We start from the raw sequence: 10,868 nt of genomic DNA, 5'->3' as shown, positions 1-10,868 counted from the left end.
GAGGCTCCGACGCGTCTCGGAGGTAGGTGGTGGTTCAGTTGCCTGATAATTGTTTTCTCTACTCCCCATGTCTTGCTGTGACCTACATCCGCTGCATTAAAAATGTGCAGTTTTTTTTAAAAAACAACTTTACCTATTCCTGAACTGCATCATCGTGACGCACCTTATTTCCAAGTGGCTGCTGTGGCATCACTCTTTCGTTATGTTAAGTGTGAGCCACGCCAGGGCCAGCCCTCGTGGCAAGGCGCTTACCGAACGCTTGCAAGTACCTAGCGATGGGAATGGCGCATCGTCAGCGGCGTTGTGGCGTGAACGACTTTCTAGATCACGGAGACAAAACGTTAGCAAGTAGCCGGAATGTTTTTAGGGGAGATAAGCCTTTGGGATCCATAAGTATATTTTCTTTTCTCGTTTCAGTGTTCTGCCGGTGAGTTCTAACATAGTTATTTTATAATATGTTGCTGTAAAGAGATGTAATGAGTATTGTATACTAAATAAATTGCGTAATTTGAAAGTCACTTTTTGGTTGGGTGTATGTTGGGATGGATTGAGAAAGGTGCAGTCAGGGAATCAGCTTTGTTTCAGTCCATATGGAGGAAAGCAAAGGAGTTTTCAGCAGGGACGTTTGACTTTTCTCAAGCTTGTTACCGTTGCATGTATCGCTGACTTCTTGAATCACCTTTGTGTTTTAACAGCTTGCCGGACTTCCTTTCTCTGTTACAAGTTAAAGGTGTATCAGTCAGCCATGGTTTTTACCAGACATCCCCCAATACACTTTAACTTCAGCAAGGTCAGTAGACTGAGGCGGTTAGTTACTCCGTTTCAGTAAATGTAATTTCCTTTGACCGATAGCGAGCCGCTTGTTTCCACATCGTAGCTCCAGCTTTAGTATTCTTACTCGATGAAAAGGAACAGGCATTCCATGGGAGAGAGAGATTACAGGTATGAGGTGCTTTATTTGAATTGGGGGCTTTTAAATGCCGAGGCGTTCCGGCGGCAGGGAGGAGTGGGAGGTGCGGAGCTACGCGCGCAACTGTCCAGCCTGTCGTCTTCTCGCTTGTGGTGCCTGGGTGCAGTCACACCTTCGCACGTGTAGTACTATGAAAGTGAGGTTTTGGGGAGTTCTGTCACCAGTGTGAATCGGGTACAGACAGGACTTCTGTAAGATTCACGTAATTAAAGGGATATTATCATACCATGGTATGCTTGTATAGAGGGGATTCAGGGTTCCAGAGAACCAGGCTTCTCAAAACCTCCTCGTTCATCAACACTTAGCAGTAGCATGGTGCAATTCCAGGAATTCCAATGCCAATCCCCAGGAAATGCCCATGTTTTTTATCATTTCTATAATTAAGAAAATGCTCAACTTTCTTCTTCCTAATCCTGCTCCTTCTATAGCTCTGGTTTTCCTTCTAAACCTGCTGGTACTAGCTAGTAGGTCAGACATAAGGACAATCAGCTTTGGCGTGGCTTGGCTGTATGTTATATACTTGGGATGTTATTTTAAAAAGGGGAAAACACAAAGATTAATGTAGTTGACAGGCAGACAGCTTAAATACTAATATCCACATGATTATTTAAATTTCAGACCTTTACAAATATTTTATACTAAAAAATATGTTACTACATGTTTAAAGTCGGTAAAGAACATGGAAGAAGATTAGTAGAAGTACCAGATTACTGAAAATCCCACTACCTAGGGACCCAGTGATTTTTTTTAATTCAATTTTTTTTTTCTTCCCCTCTCACCCACTGCAAAGCTTTCTGTTGTCAAGACAGCTGTCCCTGTTCTTGAGCGACATCAGTGCTATGCTGCGGTAAGCTTTTTTGTAGAGGTGCTGAAATATTTGTACACGTCTGTGTAGATGTGGAACAAGTAAAGATATTATTTCAGAAATTGCACAGTAATTAAAAGAGCAGCATGCAAATTAAAACAGGTAAATTAAGTGAACTAATCAGTAATCCCTAGAAAGAGGAAAAATAGGTTTTAACAGGGGATGGCAGCTGCAAGTCAGTATGTCCTATTCTGAGATTGTCTCTACACAAGTTTAAAACAAGCAGTTCTAAAATGTTTTCTGACCTTTTGTTTTATACTGTGTATTCTGTAAAACATATGTCTAACTGCAATTACACAAGTAGCTCTGAGGTCATGGTGGTGATTATTATTAATGTTTATTTACAAATTAGTGTCATAGCTGTAATAAGGATCACAGTCCTCATCCTACACATCAGCTGCTTCTCACCACCTAAAATCCCAGCATAGGGAATAAGCCTATGGGTTACACAACTTGAGTTGAATGTCAAGTTAAGGATTTCCTCCTCCTTACACTAACTACTGCTGCAAAAACCACGACCATGCTACATGCAAAAAGCACTTGGCTATCTGAGAAAAGTACAGGGCTGTGGCCCCAGCCAGCTGCAGCACTCGGGGAAAACTCTGCAATGGTAACATGTCTTTTGAGTGCGTAACTAGAGCCCGGGTCCACGCAGCAATTAGAAGCAACTCTTGCTTCCCTCAGCTTTTCCGCCAGAACAGCGTGAGTCATGTTTGTGGAAGTCTCTGATCAAAGCTGAGAGAGAAGTAATTCAATAGAATCCAAGCTTTAGTCAACCTTGAGCATATGCAAGGAAGAGACATCACATACAGAAGGCTTATTTATTATTTATACAGTACCTTAGATATGCATGACACTTCACAGGCAAAGACAGTCCTTGCCCCAAGGAGCTTACAAGCTAAATTAAATTAAAACCAGCCAAAATGACAACATATCCATAGTTACGGAAAGAACACAAAGTATGCAGACAAAAATACTGCTGCTTGGGGAAGGAATAGATGTTTGTGCATTATATATTTACTTCATTTTCCATATCCTGTTTGTGACTGCTATGATCATGAAATACAGAAGCTGACATAGCTGACTTGTGAACATCACAAGGTATTTTAGCCTATGTCTCCTCACTGGTAAATGTATCAGTAAAATTACAAAATGATAGACTTAACTACCATCTGTGAATCAAAGCTATTAGGCATGGGTAAAAATGGCATTTAGCTTTTCCAGATGAAGATGACACATTATCTGCTGTCTGTAACCCTTTAGTTGATTGTGATTTTCCAAAGTGTGTCACAGACACATGCAAGAACAAGATACTGTGTGAATATGTCTCATTTGGGAAATGTGCAAATTCATCTAGCCTGCAGACTGCACTGACCTATTTGTTTATGGGTGTTTCATTTTTTTATATATATAAGCCAGACCACCTGAAACAAGCTACTGATGCAACTGTAAGTAAAGCAGTTTAAATGTCTTTTAAAATACATTGGTTTATGCTTTATTTTAACAAAACAATATGAATATATCATAGATTCTAAGATAATTTATCAGCTTGTAATATCATACCATTTATATATTTTATAAAGAAACAGCACAAAATAAGATTGTTCTTGCTGCGCTTCACTCCATTTACATATAGAAATGGTGACAATTTAAAAAAAAAAATTGATTGTATGGAGCCTTCTCTCTTCCAAATACTGTCACGTTTAAAAAAAAATATCCAGACTACTAGCCGGACATTAAATGGTCTGAAAAAGGGACTGACAATTTAGAGCATAATATTCTACCCCCTGTAACCGCTGTTTTTCCCTGTGTTTCTTTGTCCCCAGTTATTCCTGATTTTCTACAGAAATACATCTGAGGGAGGCTTGTATTATTATGTGCTGTCATTCATGGCTTTTGGAAAATTACCATCTTTGAATTATTAGACTTTTTGGCAGGGTTTTGTTTATCACGGGATTTAGTTTTAGAAGTCCCAGTGCTAAGTGAAGTTCTTTTTTGGATACAGGAAAGACCTTCAGCCTTCTGCCATCCCAAAAGACACTATTTCGACGACATGCAGGAGATGTTGGGTTTTTCCTTCAATGAAAATGCATCTATGTTTCCTTTCAGCTCTTCCTGGCAAGGCATCACTTGGCTACACTTGTAGTTGGTCAGTGCTTTATTAAAATGGTCCATCTCCAGCCTCTCAAACCTAATTCTTGCCATGTTTCAATTAAATGAAGCTTAGCAAAACATGAAGGGCGGGACTGTAGATGCAAATTACACAGTTCTGGCTGGTCCTTAGTTTAGGCTCAGTTTAGTAGCCCATTAGGAATGAGAGATTATGGTGAACTGTGGTGTTTGCTACTGAAATTCCTAACTCGTGACCTTTAAGGCTAGTGTCTTAGAAAACCTGGCCTTTTCAGTAAGAAAATTATTTAGTTCCAAGCAGCTGACTTGACGTACTGTGCCTAAATTCAGTTTCTGCATTTATGTGACAGCATAAAGGGGTTTCATTAAGTTATAACCAAAGTTAAAGATCACCATCCATGCTGCTCCATTCCTTTACCTGGCTCTGCACTCTGTTCAGTGAGCGGGTACCGTAACTGAGGCTCAGTCAGGGAAACAAGAGGGATGTAATACGACATGGACTTTATTTTCACAAGAAAAAGAAAATGTGCTTTTTCCTTCAAGTAACTGCTACTGCTCCTACTGAAAACAGTACACACAGCATGCATTCTTCATGCTTTGAGCACCATCTTAGCTTATGTACATATGATCTCCCAAAGAGTCCTTTATTACCTTAGTGACAACAGAATCTTCCTTCACCACTGCGTGTGAATGACAAAGTACCCCACTTTGAAAATAGCAGACTTGGTAACCTACAGGTCTGTATCTGTATGGGAGTACAGTTCAGTTAATTTCTCAAACTTTGGTCCCCACCCTTTAATGTCATCAAACTCTATACCCTCATCTGGTCCAGAGGAGCTCAGGCTACTGAGACTGCTGGCAACCGAGCCTTCTCCTTCGGTGCAGAACACCTGCAGCGAGTCCTGCGGCGCAGCCTGGGCGGGACGGCCAGCATCGCTGACATCTGACGAGTACCAACCAAAGTCTCCACTAGTAAAAGAGGCTTCTGTAGTCGCTGACATTTTGGTCTGCTCCTGCATGCTTTGGGACGCATCACTAAAGGAACACTGCAGTTTTGTTGGTTTTTGTTTCTTCTTGTAATAGGCTGGGCTGGCATGAATAGACACCTGCAGTTCTGCCATGTTGTATGCATCCTGGAGTGAGAAACCATTCACGTTAAATCGGTACTCTCTCTAGGTCTCAAAATTTCACATTCTAGTGGAAATAAAGAAGGAACAATCCCGAGACAGTCCGTTTGGTGTGAACACATGAAGGATTGGCTTGTTCAACTAACTCTGCTACCTACAACGTGCCTAAGCAAGCCAAAGCCCACCAAGCAGATGAGGATGAGTGAGGAACACCTGCACAACCTACGCTACTACAATTAGGTTCAAAATCAAGTCTAATTTCCTGTTAGAAGCTACATAAAAGGGACAAAAATGCCCCAATTTTTGTTCTGAAATTCGGATCTGAGTGTTTTTTCATCATTAAACACTGATAACAAGTCTGGCAACAACGGTGAGAAAGGATATTCACAAATAGCATGTTAAATTTCTGCATTAGTAGTTCAAACATCTGCTGTGATTTCTGTTAAAATTTTATCAGTCTGTGGAGTAACTGTTCTATGGAAGTGGCATGATTGTAAAAGCCAAGTAACTACGTATTGCACGCACACACACAAAATTTCCCTTCTAGTGAAGCAGCAGTTAATGCTGTCTGATAATTATGCTGCAGTTCCTGAAGTGCAGCTTCTGTTACTAAAGCCAGCACCATAAAGGTAATTGCATTAACTGATCAGAATCTTTATGCTAGCTGAATGAAAGGAAACTGTTGTCCTGCAGCATCCTTCACCTTCCTGCAGTCCAAAGGTTGTCTCTGGACTGACTTACAGGCAAAAGAACACCACTGACAGGCTGTGAGAGACAGAATTCATTAGAGCAAACAAGTAATTACTTGTATTGCTCATGCTATTCATCTGAATAGTAGCCATCAGAGACAGAGCTGTCAGATCGGCACATTCCAGAAGGTTAACAATTATTCTCTCGCACGTTGAATTGTGCACAACACATACCTCCTAGGTAATCTTGGTGAGCCTTTGCGAATTTCAATCGGAGACAGAGAACTTCAAAACAAACTCAACCCACCTACAATCAAGAAGCCACCTAAGTGGCAAGACTAGGCTTTGGGATAGGGCTGTAACATAGAATAGCTGCTTATTTCTATTCATCCAGAGACTAAACACCCTTAGTGATGAACAGTGTGAGACCTACAGCACAGCTGCCTATCTCAGGCATACTCTCAGTGTAAGCTACAGTATGATCCCACTGTGAGATTTTATAACAGCATGGTTACCAGTATATAATCAATAAAACATGGCACCTTTTAGTTGTACAAAATTTAAATGGGAGTTTGTCCAAATACAGATTTAAGGATCATCCCTTCAGTGAACTGGGTGATATTAAAATCACCTTTCACTGCTATTAGTTGTTCATTAAAATGACACATTTCTTCTGACTATACACCGTTCTTTGTGGGCAGTCTACAAACCTGAGTCAATCCTTGCCTCTAGCTCCAAAGCTGGCTTTTAACAACTGGTGTTTAGTTGTGTTAAGTATATACTGTTAAGTATATACTCAACAGTGCAGTAATCCACTACAATTTTTATGAACTCCTGATTTCTCTCAGAGGGATAGTTGTTTTTATTTCAGGTGCAGAAACTCCTCAGTGAGACAGCCTCTTGTCCCTGCAGTCCCACCCTCTGCTAACATTACAAAGACAAAACTCTGTTGTCCAAGCAACCTCGTGATCCTTTTGTTAAGGTAACATTAGAATACAATTAGGTTATTGTAATTCTGGGAATTTAGTTGTTTTTTTAAATCTAGACAAACAATTAGGTATTGAAAAGGATACTGGAAAGTTTTAGCTGCAATGCCAGCAACTGTCAAATCTGAGTAATTTCAGAACAGTATACAGAACCCATAAAGGCTTCACTCCAAGCAGCATTTCTTCAAGACAGAGTAACCGCCTCAGATGAAGATCAAGTCACTAATTTGATTCCCCGGCTTACAAGAACTGTCCAAAAGTAATTAAACATGTCGTACAGTAACTGTGGACTTCCTCAATCTACAGACCTTCGGGGTGTAAAAGTGGAAAGTGCTGCAGAGGGAGTTAATCTTCCTGAGGAAAACAGGATTTATGCATACAGCTTTCTGTGTTATCACATGGAAAATGTCCCTGTGTTATGTTTTCACTAATTCATCAAGAAATTAAGGATCCTCTACAAGTAAGAATATTTTCTCAAGTGACCTTGTAAAACATAACTAAAAATTCTTGAAGATATTTGGAATTTTGGGACAGGTCACATTCAGTTCTTTAAATCACTGGCTTTTTTTGATCCATCACATCAGCACCCTGACTATTACTACCTCTGCAGGGTCACATCACCTTCTGAATCTATGAAATGAACAATTTCAAAGGCAGTAATGAAGTTCCTTACCTTTTTTAAACATAGCAAATGTCCATGAGTCAGCAAATAATCTATTTAAATTACTCCTCTAGAATATCTACAGTTTTCTTCCAAAGGTCTGGCTTAAACTGACATGTAGAAATCCTTGAAACAGCTAGCAGAAATGCTAATATTGTCTGGTTTAGGTATAATCTGGTCTACTGTAAGTATAAACACGGCTTGTGTTCGCTAATATATTTCTCTCCAAAACAGAAAAATGCAGAAAGTTTCTTCCATAACCACCATGTGCTTCAGGGACTAAGAGGAACAAATGTGGTACCTCGGTTTCTTAACGAGTCAAGTCTGAATCGCTGCTGTTATGAGCAGTCTCCAGAACAAAACTGTCCATAAAAAACAGCTCACGTCAGGCTCTTTAAAGCCCTTGGTGCTACAGCCGTAGTTACCACTGAGAACCTCAGCAGCTCTTCAGCCATGAAACCAAAACTATCAGCTGTTAGTTCTTTACTGCTAAACTCACTCTACAAGCATTTTTAAATATGCACATAGGATCACTTGCTTTAAGACAAATTAAAAATTGATAGGCACTTCTCTCCGCTTAAGAAACATGCACCCTTGTGTACATAACCTTGCAAATAATTAATCTACCAGTTGCAGTAATGAATCCACAGAACAAAGGCTAAGGTCCTCAGTTATAAAGAAAGCATAAAATATCTTTTCATTAGAATAGTGAGCCACCAGTGCCCTCTCAACTGTACTGTAACACAGTGATCCTTACTTGGTCTTGTTCCCCACCCCCTTCTTCATTGTAGTTGAGGATATTTTCTCTGATGTCCTCCAAATCCTCATGATGCGCAGATACATGGTAAACTCCTCCATTCAGACTTCTGCCAGTCTTCCAGCGAGCCCACAAGAATGCAGCACTGAACAGAGCTGTGTGAACACACAGGAGCAAAACAGAACATCATTCAGAAACAAGTAAAACATTCATATACAGAAGTACTGCAGGATGGCTTAGGCAGCAGCCGTTCTACAGGAGAACTGCAGCCCTGGTTTGCTGTCAGAGCCAGCAGCAAGGCTGTAGTTTTGTGTTTCTCAGCAAATCAGCTGATGTTTGATTTTTGCACTCTTCAATGTAGTTACAAGTGAGCGAACATGAAAGAAAACGCCTTTAATGAGCATTTTAAAATACCCTTTAAAGTACAACTTTGTACTTGTTCAAAGCACAACCAACTGAAGAACCGAATGACCCATGTGGTGTTGAGAGGCCTATTTAATGTATGGAGTTAAACTTTGTAAGAGAAAATGCATACAAAGGGGTAGCACTTAAGTACCAATGTGTTGACAGTAACATACAATTACACAGAAATGAAGCACAAGAAGACACGAGACGAAAGAGGAAATTACTTTATATATTTTACTAGAAAAAAAAAAATCAGGCACATTTTGCCTTAACATCCATGAATTTAAACATTATTCTTAAATGCTTAGGTGCATTTTACAAACTGACAGTTGTAAAGCTTCAACATCAGATACTGAACATTATGTAAATAGAAAGTTGCGTACCACTGTGTTACCAACTCTATAGAAAGTGATAAAGCCTCATAGTAAGACCTCAAACCACTGGATACCATAAACTAACAGTGCAGTGAATTAAAGAGACTAAATCTCTTACACAGTATCCACACGACAGAGTGCAGTTCTGTGGAGCAGCATCTAGATGAGCTTGGGTCTGAAACTGGTGCACACGGAAGTCTACGCCCTGCACGGTGCTGTGTAGCTACACCCTTCAAGCTGAATCAATGCGTTTTTTACCTCTTCCACCCTGCTCCCCACCCCCAGTTAAGAGAACGTGTCACACAGATTTTCACGTGGTAACTTTTTGGCAGTCATTTTTTAGCTGAGCTGATCTCAAGATACTCAAGTATTTTAGTGTTCTATTCTTTTACTCTGCTAAGAAGCAGCCAATGCTTAAAACGAATATAGCCCGTGTAACAAGAGTGTAAACCAGAAGCATCCCCACTGCAGATAGTATCTCTTCCATACAGATACCAACAGTGTAAGCTCCTGCCTGTTTTCTGTCTTTAAAAGCATTCTATGAGGTTTATTGTTTCTTTGATCCATTGCATTAGTGTTAGGGCAGTTGCAAGCTCCCAAGTATCGCCACGTCTTCAACTGAACAAAATGAGCTGAAGTCCCCTCCTGGCAGGAGGGGTGGGCAAGGTTCCTGTGATACCGAACCAAAGTGGAGCGCCCTGGTATCGGTTTACTTACAAAGCGGTTCCATATTTGAATTTAAAACATGTAATCAGATGTCAGAAAAACAGCTCTTCTAATATACTGGAAATTTACACATTTGTAATTAAAACTGCATGAATTAATCACTTTTAAGTGCATTAGCACTTTCTGGAAGCTGTGTAAGAGAAAGGGCATCTGAAATCTTGAGAACAAGGAATTAAAACTTCTTTTAACAAACGTTACTTGTGTGATAATACCATTGTTAACAACATCTACTAAAACTCACAAAATGCACACCACTTGGTTAAAAACAACTGTTTCTAACTCATAATTGAGACCTGAAATATTAGCAGGATTATTAGGTAAAAGTTAACAGGTTTTTCAGACAAGTTCAGTCAAGCACAGGCAGCAACACGAAGTCACTCACAATAAAACTGCTCTGACACAGCAAAAAAAAAGAAAACACCCTGTTTAACATAACAATCTCTGGTCAGCTTTAACTAACTGGGATTCCAAAATCTATGAAACCAGTTAGCTTCCCACATTATCAGCTGTTAGTATTTGCACGGCAAACATAGTATCTAGCAGAGTTGGGGAGAGTGATGGTATTTCAGATGGCTACAGATGGATGCAAAATAGTCCATGATACATTTCCATACTCTTGCTATGACTTGAATGAAACTTAACACTGTAAAAGCCATGAAAAAAATCCTATGTCCTTACTCAAGCAAACTTTCATGAAATTTGAATAAACAAGGACTCAAAGATGTGATCCTTCCTGACTAGTGAGATCCTTCTTTGTCTTTCCTCCTCTTTTTGAGACCCAATGCCTAAGCCTGAAAATGGCTGACGAAGCCAAAAGCAGCTGTTAGGAGTTGTGACACAACTGGTAAGACGCAAGAAATTGCTCCTGTCTGACCAAGTCTATGCCTATCAGACTGTATTTCTCCTAGACTGAAAAATATGTTTCATGCTCAATAGTATTTTAAACAATGCTTGTCTGGTAGCAATTCCACTCTTGCTGTTTAATCGAATTTGCTTCCAATTATGCATCTGAACAGTTCCTTAGCAATGAAATGAAAATGTGCAGAAAATAAAACTGCAAAGATTTTCCACCACTCACAAATGTTGATTCACTTAGCAATATATGCACATGGGGATGAAGAATTAAGTTACTGATGGACCTCAGACCATGGCAAAGAAATGAAGGCAGAGTCAAGTCT

At 39.9% G+C, this 10,868-nt stretch overlaps 1 protein-coding gene across 1 annotated transcript in view; it reads right to left on the bottom strand.

Moving 5' to 3' along the window:
* Nucleotides 1–4,696: 4,696 nt before the first annotated feature.
* LOC104625735 (neural-cadherin-like) overlaps nucleotides 4,697–10,868 on the bottom strand; it is a gene marked incomplete at its 5' end in the record, with an annotated part of 48,006 nt that continues 41,834 nt past the window's right edge. The window contains 2 exons of the mRNA XM_010293439.1: nucleotides 4,697–5,098; nucleotides 8,186–8,340. Coding sequence (XP_010291741.1) covers nucleotides 4,697–5,098; nucleotides 8,186–8,340 — 557 coding nt within the window. The remainder of the gene's footprint in view (nucleotides 5,099–8,185; nucleotides 8,341–10,868) is intronic.

This window comes from Phaethon lepturus, unplaced genomic scaffold (genome assembly GCF_000687285.1).
Source record: "Phaethon lepturus isolate BGI_N335 unplaced genomic scaffold, ASM68728v1 scaffold10088, whole genome shotgun sequence".
In the NCBI taxonomy this organism is placed as follows: domain Eukaryota; kingdom Metazoa; phylum Chordata; class Aves; order Phaethontiformes; family Phaethontidae; genus Phaethon; species Phaethon lepturus.
The sequence above is the reverse complement of the archived record's forward strand: the minus strand, read 5'-3'. Positions and strand labels throughout refer to the sequence as shown.